We start from the raw sequence: 21,980 nt of genomic DNA on the forward strand, positions 1-21,980 counted from the left end.
CATTAGGCCAAGGGTCAATATCCTGTGGCCCCCTTCAGTGACACCTCTCATCTAACCTGACTCCAGATCATACGCAACGTCCTCTGGAGGGTCACACGTTTCTCACTCCAGCATCCTCTGCCTACGACTGCACCATTTGGCCTTTGGCCCAGTGTTATATGACTACCTAATATCACTGAGGCTACAAGGGCCACCAAGCTCAGTATTTTGTATCCTGATTGGCGGAGGCTCTGCAAGGTCTGCAGCAGTTGTTCTTCCACCAGAGAACCTCACAGTAGGAAAGTCTTCTCTAATTATGGGCTGAAACTGGCAGCCAAAGTAGTGTCTGGGTTAAGAGACTGGGCTTGGACCAAAGAGACCTATATTCAGATCCTCACTCAACTACTGAGCTATACTGGGTAACTTTGGACCAGGGTTGTTGTGAAAATCCCGAGCCCTCAAAAAATGGTGGGATATAAATGAAGTTAATAATGAAGAAAGAACTAATGTGCTACCACTAAGCTGTAGTCCCTTCTAAGACCTTTATATACATAGGAAAAGAAGAATCTAATGCCTATGAAAAGTTTAGATCTGATAACAATATAAAATTTGAATCTGATTTATTCATGGAATGGAATGTGCAACAAACTATAGAAGCTAAACAGTAGCACAAAACTTATTCTGTATTATCTTTCTGTATTAACTTATTCTATTTTATGTTTCCTTCCGTTCCTTACATCATATAACAACTGACTTCCTGCCCAACTTTAGATTGCAAACTTCTTGGATGGTTGGGAAGAGGATGGTTTTTAATATATATTACTCTGTACTTTGTCATTATTGTCATAAACTAATAGTGCATACAGCACTGGTCTTAACAACCTCCAGTTTTAAAAGGAGGTCTAGAGATGAAATGAAAGGAACACTAGTGGTTTTGATAAAAGTAAAAGCTGCAAAAAATATATGTGGTCCAAGGTTCTGCAATTTCCCCCCCTACTATCTACATTCCTCTTTTACAGTTCAGAATCCTATGAAGGCGTTCCATTTTTAGGCTTAACATATAATTAAACAAAAAATCAGCACATAATTTTGGGCAATGAGGAAGGTGACATAGATCCTGCCTTCCAATATATGAGAGGCTTACTTTTTCATGTTTGTGCTTCTCTTTCTCTTTCTCCTTCTTCTCCCGTTCCTTCTTCTCCTTCTCTTTCTCTTTTTCCTTCTCCCTTTTCTCTTTCTCTTTGTCCTTCTCTCGCTCCTTCTTTTTCTTCTTCTCCTTTTTGTCTTTTTTCTTTTCTTTGGGCTTTTCCTTCTCCTCAAAGAGTTTCTCAGGAAGTGCTGCTGAGGGGGGCTGCAGCAGCGACGGGAGTTTCATGGCAGCTGGGGGGCAGTACAAGGGCAGGGGCAGTTCTTTGGGAGGGAGGGCAAGGGGGGCTGATAAAGCTTTGGTCTTGTCCTTAGTTTTATCTTTTATTTTCTCTTTGTCTTTCTTCTCTCTGTCCTTTTTGCCTTTCTCTTTCTCCTTCTTCTTATCTTTATGTTTCTCGCGTTCTTTTTTGGCGTTGGTGTCTTTTGTCTTCACTTTTGGATCGTCATCAAAGTCCTTCATTTTGAACTTGAAAGGATCCAGATCCTCTTCTCTGACCAGGTCCTTCCATGGAAATTTGGCTTCTTTGGCCCCTTCCTTGTCTTTATCCTTCTCCTTATTTTTCTCCTTATCTTTGTTCTTCTCTTTGTTCTTTTCCTTATCTTTCTGCTTTTCTTTCTTCTTCATTTTTGTTTTCAGCTCTTTTTTCAGCTTCTTTTTCACTTCCACTGATGAAGCTAACTTAGTTTTCTCCTCATATATTTTGAGCAAAGGTTCGGGTGTTGGTGGAGAAGCAGACGGAGACGAGAAATATGGAAAGTTTGCAGGTAAATTAGCATGAGCACCCATATTTGCTTTTCTAATAACCTCATCGATTGAGTCATCCATTGTCCATGAAATGTCTGAACTTGAAGTTCCACCAGAGGGAGGAACTGGGGTGCTTCCTGCTTTGTTTAAACTACTATTAGCTGAAACAGAAGCTTTAGGTATTGAAGTCTCAGACACAGAAAGTCTTTTTGGGCTGGTAAAAACATCTCCTTCTGATTCTGACCCTGAGGAAAACTCAAATGGATCAGGATCCCGTTCAGCACATGCACGGGCAATTACAGCATCAATGGAATCATCAATTGTCTTGTCAATCACTGCTGATTTCTTGGCTGGATTCTCACTATTGGGTTTGGCAGGTTCACCCAGTGCTGGTCCTTGCTTTACCTGGATATTCTCTTTCCCCATCTTTTCACTTAATGCAACTAATGGAGTTCTAATTGGTGTCTCCTGCTTAATTGTTACTTGAGGAACAACATGAACTGGAACTTTTGGACTTTTAGGGCTTCTTGGACTCTTGGCCCGGCCAGGAGACTTTTTCTCTTTGGTTCCAATTTTTGGTGAGCGAATGGGGCTTCCAATAACTGCTGGAGATGGAGAAACTTTTGGCATTTTAGTTTTCTGCACTGGAGAGACTGTTTTCACCTTTGCTTTAGGAACAAGTGCTTTTGATTCCAATGGTTTGGGAATTGGCAACTGTGATTTTGCAATTGGAGCCAGTATGGGTGGCTCTGGAGAAGGAGGCACCAGATCACCACTGTCTTGAACACAAACTGGGGAAAGCATTGGAGGTACCTTCTGGGTATTTATTAAACTAAGAGGCTCACGTGGCTCCACTGTTACATCAAGGGCATCTCCTTTTATGTTTGTTAGCTTGGGCCGCTTAGCTGCAGGTACTTCCTCAGATTCCGGGCTTCCTAGTGGCCTCTTGCCTAGGTAATTTTCATCATTAACAGCCTCATCTTCTTCCATTTCTCCCTCTTCCTCTAAAGGAACTTGCATGGCTTCTGCTGAAGTTCCTCCATCCGTTGGCACCTGCTCCTCTTCTTCCTCTGTGGTAAGAAATAAGAAAACAGAAAGTTGTTTTCAGGCTCTGAACAATAAAATATTTTAGAGCTCATGAGAAATTAACTTGCATAGAGAGAACAATTCATTGTAATGCATGACCAAAGACTGAGATGGCACTGCATCAGCTGAAGATCAGAAACATATAAATAAAAGGAACCAATACATTTTGCTTTTATATTTTATTCATCTGCCATGTCATATGATGTGGAATAGAATTTGGAAGGAGTGTCCCACATCCACCCTTTGTACTTCTTGTAGAGCATGATCATACTGGGATTTTAATTATTTTAATTGTGTTTAATTTTACTGTCTTAATTGGTTTGTTAGTCTGCACAATCACTATATATAGGTGAAAAGGTGTGGTACAAACCCTACAAATAAATGTCAGGAAATGGTTTTATATGAGAGGCCAAAGAAATATTTCTATTGATTTTCCCCTCTAAGGACAATATAGTTAGTTCATCTGGCATTGTTCAGTTGACATCTAAAGTAGGACATATACCTGTAAATGGAGGTATATCACTTTATTAAAAAATCAAGATAGCTACATTATGCAAGCATAATTCTAGCACTACTACTGTTACACAGGAACTGCATTCCTCTATTCTTTAACTTCTTGACAAACACCTTTTTCTGGCTTTACTTTGGCAACCTGGGAGTTGATGCATCACGTGACCCTCTTCCATTGACTTGAATAGTGGCCCATAAACATCCTCCTTCATCAACTGTAAAGTGCTTGAATAAAAGCATGCCACAGATATTATTTGTGAACAACTGAAGATTTATTTGGTGGGTGGATTTTAACAAACTTTGCTGAGCTGCAAAATATTCTCATATTTTGAATCCAACTCAAAAAATTTCATTTGGAAGGGTTTCCTTTCAAGCCTTGGGAAGAAACATTTCTTTCCTCTAGAATGTGTCAATGCCCCGATTTAGGAGACTTGAGTCAAGAGCCTTGGGCTGAAACATGAATTTGTGCCAGCAGCAAAAATTAAGTAAAAAAACAAGCTAACAAGTTAAGTTTTTGCCAAGACCCAGAGGATTTACAGCAGCAGGTCCAAAGTGGAGACTTTACCTGGGGGATAAAGCCTTCTGTTTTATTTAGCCTTCTATAAGAAACAGAAATGTGTTAGTTCAGTTTTGCTTGGATGGACATGTACATTTTTGTCCTTAAAAAGAAAAAAAAAGAGGAAGAGGAGGAGGAGGAATAAGAACACCAAATCCGCCTCTCCTGTATTGGCATCTGCTAGAAATAGACTGCGCTGCCAGATTTTGTGCAGGTTCCAAAAATTGGGTTTAATCACTGACCGATCTCTTCTGGAAATGAAATATGCTCATATTCCCTATAGTGGCATGAATTAAAAGAGAAATAAGCTGAGCTGGAAAAATATTTCATATTCATAGGTTTGGGTTCAGTGTTACAGACAGCTGCTTAGTGCAGAGGTGAAAAAAAATCCCTTAACTTTCCTTGCTGGTACACATGAAATTCCAAAGATCCCACACAACCTCAAACAAGTATTCTTATTTGATGAGTACACATCACGATTCTGATGAAACTGACTGAAGTCAAGTACTTTAGGTGAATATTAACATTAAGATCACTTTCCCTAGTTCTCTGAAGGATATGGAGTTTCTTCTTCTGGATTATGATATGCATTCACGTTTTTAATCCAGGTTTACAGAACTATTAGAAACATTTCTCCAATAAGTGGGGTTTCAGGGTGCAAGGATTTATGGTGTGTGTGTGCTGGAATATCTCTTTGGAAACAGGTTTATTTCCTCATCTGCTCTTTCCAAGCATAAGACTAATTAATTCATTACCATTTTTTGATAGCTAAGAGGCCTGAGACTTTCAGTCACAGCTAAATAAATTCAGTACTCCAATGTAATAATGTGAAACTCATTATTAGAAAGGGTTCCTAGCTGTGGTACATTACAAAATAATACCATAAGTGAAGTTTTACCCTTCTTAGTAAGTACTAGTTCATACAATGGAGTACCGTTTGATCAAACTTAATGGTATTTTAAAGCATTATTTTGCTCCACACTAGGATATGCTGTAGTGGGATAACAGAAAAAGCACTACTCACACAATTTTGACGAGAATATCAGCAAATCAAACATAGAAAATCTCCAAGAAAAAGCATTTGGGCAATGAAACAAAAACTATTTGTGAAAGAAGATGCTAATCGTGAAATCTGAACAATCTACACTTTTACCCTAATCTTGATCCTGGTGTTTAATAACATTTAACAGTGGAACTCAGAGCCAAGCAAGTCCATATCGTGAGTGGAGTTAAGAGTAATAAAGACCTGGTTCTTAAGTAAGCAGACTTCCACAAAGTGGCCAAAATGTTAAAGACAACACTGCACAGATATTCCAGATATTGTGAGCATGTTTTTACTTGTGTAAAAATCTCTCAGGAAAATATACTTCAATAAAGATATTTAAAAATAGTTTACAGTTTGGGAGGGAAGATGGAAGTTTTCTCAGACTGCTCATAAATTGTCAAACAGTAGAGCTTAATGATTTAAATAACAGAGTAAGAACACCATGAAAGGGGAACTCAGGCTGAAGACACTGGAATTATCCAAATGGACAGTTCAATCTTTTTTTTTCTTTTTGGTACTTGCATATACTTCAGTTAGACTTCTTAATTAATTTATGTTACATGCCTTGATACAGAATGTGCTAGACAGCTGACTGTGTGAACATAATGTCTGGCTAAATTAACTTTAATATTTTGATACGTTTGTTACCTGTTTTCACATGTAATAATGGGATAATTTCCCCCCACCCCGGGCCAAAAAAGCACCCCTTCCAGGTCTGTCTGTGAACTGTTCAGCTAATGGCTAAAACTGAGACTCAGGAGATAATTCTCTGAACAACAAGCAAAGGCTCAAAGAGGCTATTAGCAATTCAAAGTAGATCCTACAAAATGTGAACTTTCAGTCGGAAGATTAAAATACTCTTATACCAGGTTAGAACCCTCAATACTGAATTTATAAACTGCTGCTCATAGGAATTAGACCAAAGTAGTATATTGAAGTTGCAATTTCTGGAGATCCCTCAACATTTTTTAGGAATTTTCAGTCTGGAGGCAGACAGACAGAACAGTAATTAAATTTATCAGCCCTCAAACAAATACCACTAGAAATCTTTGAGCATTAACCTGGTGATGTCTTACAAGTGTGAGATCTAGAAACTTTAATTACATGGCTGCAAGTTTCTAATGCTTCTATTAACACGCCCAAGATTAACACGCTGTTTGAGCACATGGCCCTTCCTTCCATGATAATACATGCCACTGAAGGTTCTCCTCTACCTAGTTTGTAGTGATTTAGTAGCCTGAGCCAGTGAATACCCTGTTTTTTGTTTCGTTTTTAAACCTAATCCTCTGCCTAGAGGCAGAAAATGACTTTCCAAAGGAGCTCTTACAATTACACAAAACAAAGAATGGACAATATTTTTTTTAAAAAAACACCCCACCATCCCTTTAGAGAACTTGACTTTCCAAAAGGAAAAAAGGAATTGTGCAAAAATAAGCCACTTCTACAGAGAGGAGTATCTGTGGCCCAAGCAGTAAATCCTAACTTTTTCCTCAAAGCCAATTGTTGCCACAAACTCAGTAATGCCTGGGGATGACTTAGGCAGAAATGATTTAAAGGAGGGACCCATAAAGCTGGCCCCAGACACCCAGCTTTCCAAGGGTCATCATGGGAGCTGGAGAAAAAACCATGGAAAATTCAGTTCCCAGACGACTGCAGTGATATGTGAAGGGACCTTCAGGAAGTGGCTTTTCAGAAGGCCAACTGAGTCACAGATAATGTGATGGGGCAGAGCTGTGGAGTTACAGAAATGAAAAGGAACTTACTGGCTTGACTCTGTCCTCTGCATGAATTCACCATCACTCCACTTTATTTAATGCTGTACAGGTAGTCCTTGCTTACCAACCATCCGTTCAGCAACTGTTTGAAGTTACGACTGTGGTGAAAAAGGAGACTTAAGACCAGTCCTCAAAGTTGCAGCTGTCACAGCATCACGCAGTCACATGATCGCCTTTTGCGACCTTCATAGCTGGCTTCCGAAAAGCAAAGTCAATGGGGAAGCCGACAGGAAGTCACAAGTTATGGTCGTGTGACATCATGCTTAATGACCTGCGGTGATTCGCTTAACGACTGCAGCTGGAACTGATGATGTAAGTCAGGCACAGTCACATGACATTTCACTTTACTGCTATGTTGCTGAGCTATAGAGTTGCCAGTCCCAATTGTGGTAAGTGAGGGTTATGTGTAACATTTTATATTCTTACTGGAGGCCAGTAGCAATTCTCGGTTCTATTCTGCTAGTGCCCCATCTTTCTTAAGTATACTAACCAAGCACTTTTCCAGTTCTCAGGCTGTGCCATCTCTCCCAAGCATCCTTTGTGCACGTCAGCTTGGGACTTTACAATAACCAGACACATAGGCTTGTAGCATTATTCTCATCATGTGAGGTCACAGGGAAAGTATCTTTTTTTTAAATGGTAAAACATGGACTTCTGTTAATTGAGGGCCTATCATTTTTAACTCCTTCCTTCCTTCCCCCTGGATTCTCTTCCCATTTCCCAAACAATCCTAGAAAATAATCCTAGTTTCTCCACACAAGTAATTTTCCCCTGTAACCTGCAGACCAGTGATGTCACCAAAGGAAATGCACCGAATCAAAAGCACTCAGAAACAAATTGTATCCCTAAGTAGTAGGGAACATGAGCCGGGAATTGACCATCATGGGACAGGTTAGTTTTATCCTGCTGATTACAGTATGTGTTCTTGTGCTAGTAGTCCTGCTTGGTATGAGTAGGGCTTCCAAGATGTTTGTAACAGGCCCTCTTCCCAATCCACTTACCACTCAACAATAAATCAGGCTGCTCTAGCCAAAGAACTCAGTAAAGTATATGCTCTATATTCCTTATTTAAACATATTTCATTTTTTTCCTGTTAAAAATGAAATTATTAGCAAAGACAAGGTAATTAGGCAGTGACAACTTGTATGTTGCAACCAATCAATAACAAGAGTAGATTAACTAAGCTGACGGTTGTACGATGTTGATGGGTTATAAATGGCTAGAGAGACTGACCTGCAGAAATGGAGTGTTTCCCTAACATTCTCCACAATAAAAAAGAAGAGAGCCTTAAAATGCTATATAAGCAAGCTAACCTGAAATGACACCTAGTATTATAAATGGCCTAATCTATATGTTAATATGGTTGTATCACAGAACTGCAGCAAGACTAAGATAACAATATGACTTTGGGGTTTCTATGGCTACCATCCTAAGCGAATGCGCCAGGAAGTGCCTCACTGCGGACACCACACAAGCTTTCCGAGGGCTTCTCTTTGGTTATTTATGATATGATTTATGATAACGACAACATCTCCCATTTTCTTCCCTCGTCAGATACAATAAATTGCCATCGTTAATCTCCGTTTTTGGTTCAGGCCCGATTACAATAATATAATAGGGGCACAGTTATGGTAATAGGATGCATTAAGGTGAGATTTCTCACACCCGCTCATTTCTTATAAAAGAAATATGAATTTGGAGATCATCAGAGACAATGTCACTATGTGGAGTATTTCAATAATTTTGCTTCAAGGGTTTCTGGCCTGGAAATTTCTGAGCCATCTAAAATTCTCTCACCATTCCACAGGCAAAAGGTTGTTTTAAGATTAAAACACTGGCAACCCTAATAAAATTTGTACTTCTGACATGTACTGCCACCAGGGTGTGTGTGAGAATGGGAGGGCCACATCCACACATGAAAGAGGGATAAAAGAAAAACCCACAAGTGCATGTGTGGGAAGTCCTTAGTCAGCTTTTGCACTCTGTGAGTGTATGTGTGTATGTATGTATTTATTAGATTTATATGGCTGCCCATCTCACAAAAAGTGACTCTGGGTGGCATACAACAATTAGTTAAAACAATAAATATATAAAGCAGTCATTATGAAAAATAGAAGGCAACCATTATTAAAAATATAAAAAACCACACAGCACAGGAGAGAGTGAATATCAGCCACAGTGATGGAGCCATCTTAAAATTTCACCGGTCCCCTGGGAGCTCCAGGCCTGATGACATAGCCAGGTCTTGAGGGACTTCCAGAACAGTAACAGGGAAGGAGCTAACCTCACTTTGGGGCTGAGGGGAAATGTTTCATAAGGCAGGCGCCACAGCAGAGAAGGCCCACCTCACGGGACCCGCCAAGTATAGATCCCTAGCAGACGGGACCCACAGCATGCCTTCTCTACCAGATCTGATGGTATGGGCAGATATAATCAGGGAGAGGCAGTCCCTCAGATAATCCGGGCCCATGCCATGAAGGGCTTTAAAGGTTTAAACCAACACCTTGAATTGGACCCGGAAGCAAACTGGCAACTAATGCAGTTCTTGGAGCAGAAGTGTAACATGTGCTGTTCTGGAAGCACACGTAACTGCCCGTGCTGTTGCATTCTGTACCAGTTGAAGCTTCCGGATACTCTTCAAGGGCAGCCCATGTAGGGCACATTACAGTAGTCCAATTGGGAGGTGACTAGGGCATGAGTGACTGTGAGCAGACCCCCTGATCTAGGAAGAGGTGCAACTGGCGCACAACACAAAGCTGTGCAGAGGCCCTCCTAGCTGCCACCTGCTCTTTGAGCAGGATTTGTGAGTCCAGGACCACCCCCAGATTGCACACTGGGTCTGTCTGGGACAATGCCACCCCATCCAACACCAGAGATGGCATAGTCCTAGAATCGGCAGGCCCCCAAAACCCAAAGCCACTCAGTCTTGCCAGGATTCAGCTGAACCCTGTTGTTCCTCATCTAGACCCTCACAGCCTCCAGGGACCAGGATAAGATGTTCATGGCATCGCTTAATTCTCCAGGGGCAGAGATATATAACTGGGTATCATCCGTGTGTTTAGCTAATAGTGTTAGGAAGGGACAGTACTTTTCAAACTAGCACTTAGACTGAGAATATTTTTATGCCAATGCAACTCCCAACTCATTTAAAACATACATACAGATATACATTCGTAAACAGAATACAATAAGCAATGTGGTTCTCTTGGTACAAACATCTGAAAGAACACTTTATCCATTGTTTTGAGACTTTTCAGGGAAACCTTCCAGCTTTATGTAAGGAACTGGAATGTCGTTATAGCTTATATCTGAATTTAGTCACTGCAGACTAAAGGCACAATTTTAATAACTATTCATTTTGAGTTACTATTCTTGATGTAGAGAGCTTTCTGTTCTTGTCCTTCTAGGTTTGATATTGTATATTCTACATTATTTCTATAGACATTTTGATTGATTGATTGATTGATTGATTGATTGATTGATTGATTGATTACCTAGATTTTACTTCTGGGGGAGAGGGGTAAAGGTCATCTGATCACATACAATAAAATATTTGAGTTTATCAATCTGCCCTGTTCCTTTCTGCAGGTTAACCTGATAATCTGGCTACTAGGGAATAATAGGGCCTGCAATGAAGTGGAAAGAGGGTAGAAAGTTAGAATAAACTACTTCCTTGGAAAATAGTGACATCTCATTAATGAAAGTAGAGACTGCACATAGGTAAGGCCCATGAAATCTCACATGCTAATTAGCATCATACCCGAATTTGCTTTAGGAGAGAATTAGAGAGATTTCAGCCTACTGATTAGTTTAATTCCAAGTATAAAGACAACTGAAAACTCAAAAGGCATCATTACCTAAAGCAGGGATGGGCAAAGTTTTGCTGGCCACAGACCACATTTAACCTTTTTGGAGGGATTAAGGGCTGTAACAAGGCAAGGCTGAATCCCAGAACTGGGAAAGGATGGGTTTCGGGTAGGATTTATTAAGTCTTTCCTTTTTTGTACTTATTTTACAGCTTACAGTAACATTTCTCCTGGCTTCCTATTTCAAAATGGTGGGAAACGCTATCCTAAGTTTTCAACAATCAGGTGAGACTCTGGAGGCCAGCAAAAGTGTTCAGGGGACTGTGTGTGGGCTTGGGGCTGATTTAAAGGATGGTTTCAACTGTGTGTCACATCGGATTCCTCAGATCGGGGTACAGTATGTAAACTGAGTCTCTGAAATCTCCTGAGAGGCTCGAGCGACTGCTAGTGTCTTTCCAAATGTGCCCCCACCCAAATAAAATGTTAATGTGACTGAGGAGATACATTATTAAATAGCAGAAGACTAGATATGTTACTGGCACTTAATTACATTTATTGCAATTAAATTTAAATGGCATTATTTTGTCCTTTCCCTATCCACATCCATTGCTGGAAAGGCAAATCTGCATAATGACACCATTATAACAAATGATGCAAATTAGGCCATTTGTGTAATGGTGATGTCACTACGCAAATGACAAAATGATAAAGATGATACAACTGGCATCATTTGTGCAACAATGTCATTTTGCGATGATGTACTAATGACATCATTTGTATCATGTGTGCAATGATATCATTATGCACATGATGTAAAATGACACAAATGACATCACTTGGGTCATTTGTACAATGATGTTACTGCAAATGATACAATTAGATAAATGGTCATAATGTCCACCATCCACTAAATTTTTCAGTTAAATCAAGGTTTCTCTGTAATACTACCCTCGCCTAGCACCTTCATTAGATGTTCTTCTTCAAAGCCAATTGCCAAGAGCCTAGTGAGAAATGCAGGCTGAAAAACTAAATGAAAAGATATTAAAATCTGCAGAGCACACCTCTGCCAAGTTACTCCTACAAATTGGCAGCAGAAGACAAATTGCTTATGTGTGCAAACAAGTTGTTCTGCTTCCACTAAAGTAAGCTGAAGGCACTTAAAAATAATCAATACAGGCACTTCACATTTAGCACACCATGGGATCAGAGGGAAGTATTCCATAATACAGTTAGCCAAGTATCTTTTGGCACAGCGTGCACTGTATCTAGACTGAGCTAGATCTGCAGAGCCTAAAAATACGAAAGAACTGCCACTGCATTTTGTTTCTAAGAATCAGAATGTCAACCCACACCCAAAGAAGGCCTTGTGTCCTCCTTGAAGGACCCCTTCTGGAAGATTCAAATGCTCCAAAACTTTAAGATAAATGATCTGTTGTTCCTTTGCTTCAGTATCTATGGATTGATGTTAATGGGAAAGTTGGAACTTTCCTTACCAACTATAGGGACATCAAGAAATTATTGATCACCAATTTATTCAGAATTCCATTGATGACCTAAAATGGTATCTTATTAATATCTATTTGCAAATCTAGTTAAGGGCTCCTAAATTTTACCGTAACATGGCAAATAATGATTTCAGCTGGGCTGTAAAACCTGTACTCAGTCTCACTGCCAAAAATGGGACTTGCTTCTGAATAAACATGTACAGGCTGGGATGCATTTGTCTATATAATACACTACTGAATACTGGGTTAACATTTGTAAACAGCTGGCAACCACAGACTAACCAGGCAAAAATTGCTTAAGAAAATGGAAAGTATTTATTCTTTATATCAGTTGAAATATTACCTGGTAAGATCAGCTGGAATAGTGACTGCTCTCCCCCTTACTAATATGAGCTTATAAGATTTATGGATTGCTGTTAAATACAGGACTATCTGCCCTTTGCTCACCATCTTCCACTGGGGAAAAAATTACATCATCTTGTTGATGTCTAGGCTTAGTTGCACAAAGATTTGGTGAAATCATTACAGGGTTCCCATTCTTTCTTACAGATGGAGAGTAAACAAAGAAAGGATTGGATTAGTGGGAAGTTTATAGTAATGTTGGGGAGATGGCCATAGACGTTAAGAGGTCAGAACTGGTATTGCTGTCCTTCCTCCAATGTGATCTCCGATGTGGTCTTTATGACCAGAAAACAAAACAAAACAAAACAAAAAACTGGCAAATCCGTATTTTTTAGCTGCCTGGACACAATTCTTGAACGACTGAGACTAAAAACTTAATTCTGGGATTTGCAATCTGACACCTAGATGCATATGTGTGTTGTTTTAGGTTTTATTTGTTCTTATGCATTATTATTTTTTTTTTTTTGGCATTTGTACACTGCCCAGAGTCCATTGGAGTTGGGTGGCTATATAATAAATTTAAATAAGAAATAAATAAATATGGAGTACTTTCAAATTTCTAAGGAACTAGGATGAGCAACCACATATTAAACAGCACTTAACTCTGTCTTTGTTTTTCCAGGGAATTCAGGGGCATCCCCCCCAACTGTTTTCCAAAATAAACTTTAAATAAGAAATAAATAAATATGGAATACTGTCAAGTCCACAAAATCCAAACCCCAATTTATAAGAATTCTCGTGAAACCAGGCCTGGTTCAGATAAATGCTCCTTTATTGGTTGGTACATGCAGCTTGAAGCAAAGCATTGCTAAAACTAAAGCCTGTGTAAAGCTCCCTCTACTTATTCCCCCCCGTACTCCATTGGCGCCAAAATCCTTTCTCAAAGACCAGTGACCTTGTGCATTCCTCCCATTGATAACACAGTTCTTCTGAGCCTTCAGACTACCCCGGTAATAGCAATAACCCAAACACAACTATACTCTACCATTCCCCCCCCAGCCCCGATACAATTGGCAGAATCAAATCAAGCAAATACCCATTGACTGCTATAACTTTTTTTTTTTTTTAAATAACATTTGATTGATGCAGGTTCTGACATTTCAACTCTGTCTCTGTTTTTCCAGGGAATTTTCCAGAGAATTCAGGGGCATCTCCCCCACCTGTTTTCCAAAATAAACTTTAGAAGGGGCAACAGATGTCTCCAACTAATGCCCTCCAGATGATACAATGGCTATCATCCCAACCATGCTAGTTGGAATAACGGACTATGAGATCACTATATCTGAAAGGCATCAGATTGGGGAAGACTGGAATAGGGCACAGCTTTGAAAGGGAAGATTTTTTCACCCAGACAAAATGCTGTTCTTTTGTCTTCAAGTTTGGGTCTGACTGGCCTATCTTTCACTATGATTTCTCCTTCCAACAAAGTCCTAGATTTGAGGAGTGGTAGTGGAGAGGGTGGCAGGACAGGCTTTGTAAGGTAATATAATCTTCTCTGCAGTCACACAGACCTCTCAACATACCTCTCAACAGCCATTTGAAACAGGAGAGGACAGTCCTACTCTATGTCAGCTTCAGAACACCGCTATAAGTACCCCTGGAAAAGCGCTACAGGCACTCATGCTGAGTAATAATTTGGCAGGTAGTTTTCCTCACTCAAGCACCCTGTAAAATTTAGAGGACATGAGAAAAATCAAAACCACATCCACTTGAAGGCTTCTCACTGTTTACAATGACCTTAGGTTTTGTAGAGGCAGACCACAGAAATCTATGCTTCACCTTCCAGAACCTCATGCATCAATGAAAAGCCTTCACATAAATCTTGCTCCTGAAGTCTGGAAACTAAGCAAGCTGCAGTGACATGTGGTAGAAGGGCTACTGAAGGAAGAGGCCAAACCACTGAAGTCAAGAACACCCATAAAATATATTCCCAAAGTAGTTGTTTTTTTATAGCCCTCACCTTTTCTGGAAAAAGTACAGTAAAACCATTGTCCATCAATCTTACGTTTTGATTAATTAGTAAAATGCATATTAACTGCTTTAAAATAGCCATACTCAGTCTTAAACCATGAACGCTTGTGCTATAGCAATCTTAATCTTAGAATTAATCTTAATTTTAATCTTAGAAGAGACATTCTCTCCTGTATGTGAAAGAGAAAGGAAAAAACCTAGCAAGGTGTTGCAGTTTTATGACTGTGTATATAAAAAGTTAAACTTCAATTAATCTTTGCTCCATTTGACATCAACAGAAGATCATCTTCCTGAAGAAGCATAAAGAAGAATAAAGCAGGCTTCCCATTTCTAGTGTCCTCTAGTAAACTGACCATGCTGGTTATAGATAATGGAATTATAATCGAACACATGGGGAAGGAGAGAGAGAACAAATTGGGAAAGGCATAAAAACTATACCACAAACTAAAAGATGCATTTTAAAGCAGGACCAGCAACAAGGCCTGGCCTCTGGTGCTCTCAGTGACCTTGACCGAAAAGAAAAAAAAAATGGTGAGGGGAGGAATATCTTAGGACCTGGGGCTCTGAAAGTATTTTAGCATGAGCCTTGAATAATTATCCTACAATATGAGTTTCCTGATTAATTGCTTCAGATAAGGTCTCCTTTTCCTAGCTGGCCTCCAGTGACTCTCCCTACTTCCCATAATCACTTATGTCTAATTTTTTTCTGCACATTGGGAACAGCTGAGAGGGAGAGAGAAAAAAAATGAGATACCCAATTCCATTACTTGAGGATTAGCCAAAAGATAACCTTACGTATTCCATTACTGACCATTATTTGAGTAATTATGCAATCAAACTGAGTCACTTTGAAAGATACCTTAATTGTTTTCCCAGGTTTGCTCAAGTTGTGTATCCAACTGCGAGAAGTTGCATCTGTCCACAACACAAAAGTACATTCAGATGGCCAAAGAGAAATGTAATAAGAAATCAGGCCGATTTTTAGAAAGCTAATTAGACTTTTGAAAGAATGTTGTGTAAAGAAGGAAGTTAAGAATCTACTCTGGTCAAACTATGCCCTAAATTACTCAGAATTGAGGCAGACACTTTTTAGACATGTTATATTGACCATTAGGAGGCACCACATGACTGGTTTCATCCTTATGGGAATCCTCAGTTGTGGGCAGCCAGATATTATTCTATGGGATTCAAGCTCTCTACCTGAAATTGAACTCTCAGACCTTTGCATTTTAGATGACTGTATACAGTGCCTTAGCTTTAGGAACTATGTTGAACATCCATGTATTCAATTCCTGGTAGAGGGTATGAACCCTACAAAATAACATCTGGCTACCCATATCTGAGGATTCCCAATAATGATGAAACCATTCATCTGGTGGCTCCTGATCATCAATATAATAGAAAAATTTTTGTTGTTGTTTAGTCGTTAAGTCGTGTCCGACTCTTCGTGACCCCATGAACCATATTGCGCCAGGCCTTCCTGTCCTTCACTGCCTGAGTTTGCTCAGTTTCATGCTCATTGCTTCAATGATGCTATCTAACCATCTCATCCTCTGCCGTCCTCTTCTCCTTTTGCCTTCAATCTTTCCCAGCATCAGGGTCTTCTCCAAAGAGATCTCTCTTCGCATTAGGTGACCAAAGTATCTGAGCTTGAGCTTCATTATCAGTCCTTCCAATGAACAATCAGGGTTAATTTCCTTTAAGATTGACTGGTTTGACCTCCTAGCAGTCCAGGGGACTCTCAAGAGTCTTCTCCAGCACCACAGTTCAAAGGCATCAATTCTTCGGCGCTCGGCCTTTTTTATGGTCCAGCTCTCACAGCCATACATTACTACTGGAAAAACCATAGCTTTGACTATGCGGATCTTTGTTAACATTGTTCATGGGGTTTTCTTGGCAAGGATACTGGAGTGGGTTGCCATTTCCTTCTCCAGTGGACCACATTTTGTCAGAACTCTCTGTCATGACCTGTCCGTCTTGGGTGGCCCTGCACGGTATAGCTCATGGCTTCACTGAGTTACGCAAGCCCCTTCGCCACGACAAGGCAGTGATCCATGAAGGGGAATAGAAAAATACCACTCCATATATACACTGTGTAAAAAAAAGAAAAGAAATTTCCCCCCCTTGGGGTAGAGGGGGTCACAATCATGTAAAATTGGTATGTGAAGGCATGACCTAATGTAACATCTGGATTTCTCTGCTCCAAGAGCTTAAGGGAAGGTGGATTCTACATACCATTCTGAGAGCTTTTCAGACACGACTTTCCTATCTACATGGATATAAAAATATTTGGTCATAATAGTTCTCACAGTGGGTCAGTATATGCATTTAAGATATTTTATCTAACGCAAGTGTCAGCCTGCATGTAATAACAGGTTGAAAAGGCAAACATCTCTTTCAAACCAAGCTCAACTTGGCCCATGTAGTTTTCTTGGCAGTTTTCTTGGCAGCAGTACAGAAATGATTAGCCACTGCCTTCTTCCATGATGCATTTTCAACTTTCCAGCCAGGCCTACAACCTTAGAACTTCAGGTGGTCTCCCATTCAAATAGAAGACATGGTTTCAAAGACAGAAAAAAGAGTTGGGAAACCATGCTTTCTCCCATGTGTCTGAAAAAGATTGGGCATGCTTATGTAGAACAAAATGTCATTTATGTCAACAGTTATTTTGAATAAACACAATAGAAAGTCAAGTCTTTAAGTGAAATTTGGCGAGATAAAAGGGAAATCTAACATGCAAACTGATACTCTTTTCAGAATCAGAGATTCTGAGCAATGAAAACCAAATGGCGTGGTACTGATTCCTCAAAAATTTAGAAAGGTATTTGGGAATGCCATTTTTTTTCCCATTCTTGATTGGTGCTTTCATTCTAGCGTAAAAAGGATTTAATTCAATTTTATGACTTTTTAATGTAAGTTGTGTAACTCAGTATCCCATCCCTTCCACAATTTGATCTAAGTGCAGATATGTGCCCATAAGTGCATCATAAGGCAAGCCACTTCTGATTCTGCTAGCAGCCAACTGCTCCCTGCAGTCCAGTCCCAGTCTTGGGCAGGATCCCTGTGGTGAATAAATCAGTCTGCTCAAACTGCTGAAGAGCCTCTCTCCTCACGGAAGACTTTGTTCCCCTGAAGTGATGATTACGTGCCATCAAGTTGTTAGCTCTTAGCAACCACACAGATTTTCTCCATGATGATCTGTCCCTAACCTGGCCCTTCAGCAATTCCAATGGCGCCCCCAGCACCACTTGCCGCTGGTCATCTTCTTCTTCTCCTCTTTCCTTACACCTTCCCCAGCATTAGAGATTTCTCCAGAGGGGTAGGTCTTCACATAATGTGTCTGGTGCCCTACTATGTCTAGTTGACAAAACAAGAGTTAATCTATGAACTAACAATGCAAACACAAAAACAAACAATTGTGAAGAAATATCAGGCTCCCCATTAATTTATTCTAAATTGATTTATAAATTCAATTTATATTTCTCTGTTTGAAACCTTGGAGATTTATGGAAACAGCTGATGCAAAATGAACTCCCAGCCGTTATCCAGGCTCCGTCATACATTATGGAGGCATCAACTGATAGGTGTATTTTATCCTCCAGGACCACAGGAGTTTATGGGAGCCAGACCAAACTTTTAATAGGTGGGAATGCTGGACTATGAACATGTATAAAACTTCACAGAAAGCTGGTTGGTCTGGAAAAACGTTATTTGATGCCTAAGGACTATGCTTGATGGGAGACAGAGAACTCCTTTCTCCTGGCTAGCTCCCGTGGGCAACCTGTCCCACTTGATAATTAATTGCAGGTATCACATTTGCTCATAGGAGCGACTGCTGAAAAAGACAGTAACTTGTATGCTTTACATAAACAGTATAGCCATATGGAGATCTAGACACAGAGGTGAAAGAAAACAAAATTGGATGTGCTCTGGCTGCTGTCACACACATATAAATATACTGTACATAAAAGCTCATTATAAGCAGGCTGTTTGGTTGACTCTTTTTATTTGGTTTCTCTTTTTTAACTCATGAACTACTTCACCTATTTTGCCATCTTTTACTTTTTATTTCTTCTGTTGTGGTATACATGATTATTCATTTGTTTTTTATTTTCTTCTGTTTTAATCTTATCATGGATGACTTGATTTTTTTTTCCCTCTCAGGTCTTGCATACAGTCAAAAGTTGTGAGATTGTGGTAGGATATACATTCATCCGCAAGCCTGTACCATGAGCCTTCAAAAACTCCAGAATTTATGTCAATATTTTATATGTTGTTTGCTATACCTTGGATCATCTTAATGTTTCACATGTTGGCTTATACCTTGGATTATCTGTGCAAAACACTATCTGAATTGCTAACTAATTTTTTTTGTTGTTGTTTTGTTTTAATCAGGTAATTGTCTGACTTTGAAAACTAAGCTTTTCTAAAAGAAAAAAAGATTGGTGGGCCACCCCATGTCATAAGCCTCTGGGTGGGCAAAATCTCCTTATCTAATTTATCCTCAAAACATCCCTGCAAGGTAAGTTGCAATCCACCCCCTCCCACTGTAGAGGTGGGAACTGAAGATTGAGATAAGGGTCTTGTGCAAAGCCACCCAGTGAGTAGACAGCTGAGACTGGATTAATTAGCTAATTGAAATATATATTACTAAACTCAATAGAAGCACTGTTTTGAGGGTATTGAAATGAAAAACAGTACCCTCTCTTCTTATACAATACAGATAAATCACTTAGCAGTTAGAAAAAACCTTTCAGTGTATAGCCTCAATCAAGAGATGTACAAAGATAGGTTATAGAGTTTGGCCTGAGAAAACAAAGCAGTTGCTGAACGAGTTGATAGAGGGACCTGAAATTGTTGACTACCACACACAGGGCTAACGATCTAACACTGATATTGGCATCAAAATTCTCAAATATTCTTTTCTGCTCTAGTCACAATACCCAGTATTATTTATTAGCACCTGTGTGTATGTCTGGGCATATCTGAAAATCAACGTCAAGTCATTTCCAGACGAAACAGACTGAGATGATAATGTTATTTCTTTTCAGGTACCTGCATTACTTCAGACTTTGTGTACTGCATATTTACAATAGGATTAGGGCCAGACATAATGATATAAAGATGGGCAGAGGACTTGGCAACCAAGCAGTCCTGGAGCTACACTGTATTTTCAGAGAACTGGAACATCTTTGTTCTGGCTTTTCTGATCTGACAAGTTGAAACACCTGTTGGCTTTCCCAACAACAATGTGCCACTACCCTTAAAGTTTTCTTTCTATTAGAGCTCTAATTAATTGCAAAAATGTATAGGTAATCAGTGGCAGACAATCATTTGGCATCAGAATTTTATACAATCTGAAATATCCAGGTGCTTTCCAAGGTAAACACCACACAAAAACATGGTCCAGGATGCATGTTTCTAGAGCATGAACAATTATGGTTATGCGTGATTTCTTCAGGAAAGGATGCCAGTAAAAAGCAATAGTCACCACTATGCCAGCCAAGTTTCCATAAAACCACCAGAACAGAGAGCTCTCCAAGCTGCACACAAGTGTCTCCACTCAAGACACACTGTCTACCTATTTGCACATCAACTGATCCTAAACTAACACTGCTTTCATTACCTGGATTAATCTCAAATTTGTTTCTCTACATATAGTTTCTCACCACTATCAGAGAACTTCAAGGTTTCTAGTTTTTATAGGATTTGACAAAAATGATGATGCTTAGCAAATGATTCTCAATGAACTGATAACATCTCAGTTCAAATCTTTACCTGGGATCTCATACAGTATGGGCTCGAAAAGCACAGGAGGACAAAATGGAATACAGCAGAAACCCAGAAAGTTTAGTGTAAATCAAGAACGTGCGTTTCTCAGAAAATATGCCAGGGGCCACATTTCAGCAAGTGGGTGAGAATACAACCAAGATAGGGAGATGGCCAGAACAACAACAACAACAACAAAAAGTAAATTTGGCTGAATTTAAAATGGCTAAATATCACTCCTTAGAAGGCAGTGACAGCTTTTGGAGGGGATATGAAAAAATCATCCAAGGTTTGCAGTGCATAGCTATGGCTTTGGTCTGAGGGATAAATGAACGATCATGGGGCAAAGCAGTAATCTTCTGCTACCGCCGTTTGGATGAGTATCACACAATATTAATCTACAACCTGAATATAATCAGTGTTATCCAAAGTTCATCTGCATGAGCAAAGTACTTCTGTGCACATCCAGGGAACCTTTTTGCTGTGGAAGCAGCCATACAGTTCCCTGGCCTTTTCTGGTAAGTGCCCCTTGAAGAAAAGTTCTGTAAACCTCCCCTGTGCCTCCCACTGGATATTTTGGGCCACGGTCTGCAACTTCAATGTGCAGCAGAAAATTACAACATGAACAACAAACACAGTCCTACTACAGAAATATTTTTGAAAGGCATCCCAGACTTGGTGGATTCCAGAAATCTAGTGATTTGGATGGGGTGTGTGTATTTTTGCGTACTTCTTGAATGGACTGGTGGACTGCTGGGGGTGGGGAGGGAAGGAAAAGAGATTTATGGCACGGAGCATGAACTGTGGATATTCTCATGATTCGATTAGAATGAAGAGTGAATCTTCTCAGCCATGGCTGGGCAACTTCTTCCAAGTTAGGATTAAAGCCACTGCTTGGGAAGTTTCCCTTTTAATGGATAAGAGTGTTGCAGAAGATGCTCCGCCAAGCTCCGCCACCGCTTTACAATTTGCTGATGAGCACAGCTCAACACTGGGTGGGGAAAAGGGGGATTATCCTTTTGCTGCAGCTTGCCATGTTCAGAACACCCAGCCTATTAATCTAGCTCCATGCCAAACACTAAGCAGCAGTTTGATCAAATCCTTTTAGTGACAATATGTCATTGCCCACTTCCTCTCCCTTCCCCCAAAGGGAAGGGGGAAAATGGTTTGGTTAGTTTCAGGAAAGAAAACACCAGTGCATAGCAAATGACAATCTGTACACTTTCACAAATATGAGAGCATTCTTTTAGTTGATGGGCAGCTAGCCTAGAAAACCGTTTCTTTCCCTTACAATGTTCTCACTAATTCTTGACACTTTAGAAAGAATGTTCTTTTAGCCACACTCTTCCTATTGGGCTTCCCTGGGCAATGCACAGCTTTGTGCTCCTCATCTGCTTCAGGACAGTGCTAACCATAAGCACGGCCCCATCCCTGACTCTCACAGTTCATCTACAGTTAAAAAAGCTGTCTTCTCTTGAAAGAAAAAAGGAAAAGATGATGCCTAGAAAGCTACTGGGCCCTGTATCTAAGCAACTAGGAAGCGAAGTTTTTGTAATGTGAAAAAAAACAAAACACCCCACCTTAAATGAATGAAAGAAATGTCTAATACAAATATGTGCAGGCAGCTTGATTAAAAAACCCTGACAAATAATGTTGATAATTCTGATGAGGTTCTTAGGAGT

At 39.9% G+C, this 21,980-nt stretch overlaps 1 protein-coding gene across 2 annotated transcripts in view; it reads right to left on the reverse strand.

Annotated features, from left to right (window-relative positions):
- TAF3 (TATA-box binding protein associated factor 3) overlaps positions 1 to 21,980 on the reverse strand; it is a 135,679-nt gene that overhangs the window by 37,747 nt on the left and 75,952 nt on the right. For both annotated transcript variants that reach the window (XM_088141408.1, XM_088141407.1), the window contains exon 3: positions 1,124 to 2,943. In XM_088141408.1, the coding sequence (XP_087997534.1) occupies positions 1,124 to 2,943 (1,820 nt within the window). The remainder of the gene's footprint in view (positions 1 to 1,123; positions 2,944 to 21,980) is intronic.

Source organism: Python bivittatus, unplaced genomic scaffold, assembly GCF_059951505.1.
Source record: "Python bivittatus isolate LINGU-HERP-01145 unplaced genomic scaffold, Pbiv_v1 ctg000330_np1212, whole genome shotgun sequence".
Classification (NCBI taxonomy): Eukaryota; Metazoa; Chordata; class Lepidosauria; order Squamata; family Pythonidae; genus Python; species Python bivittatus.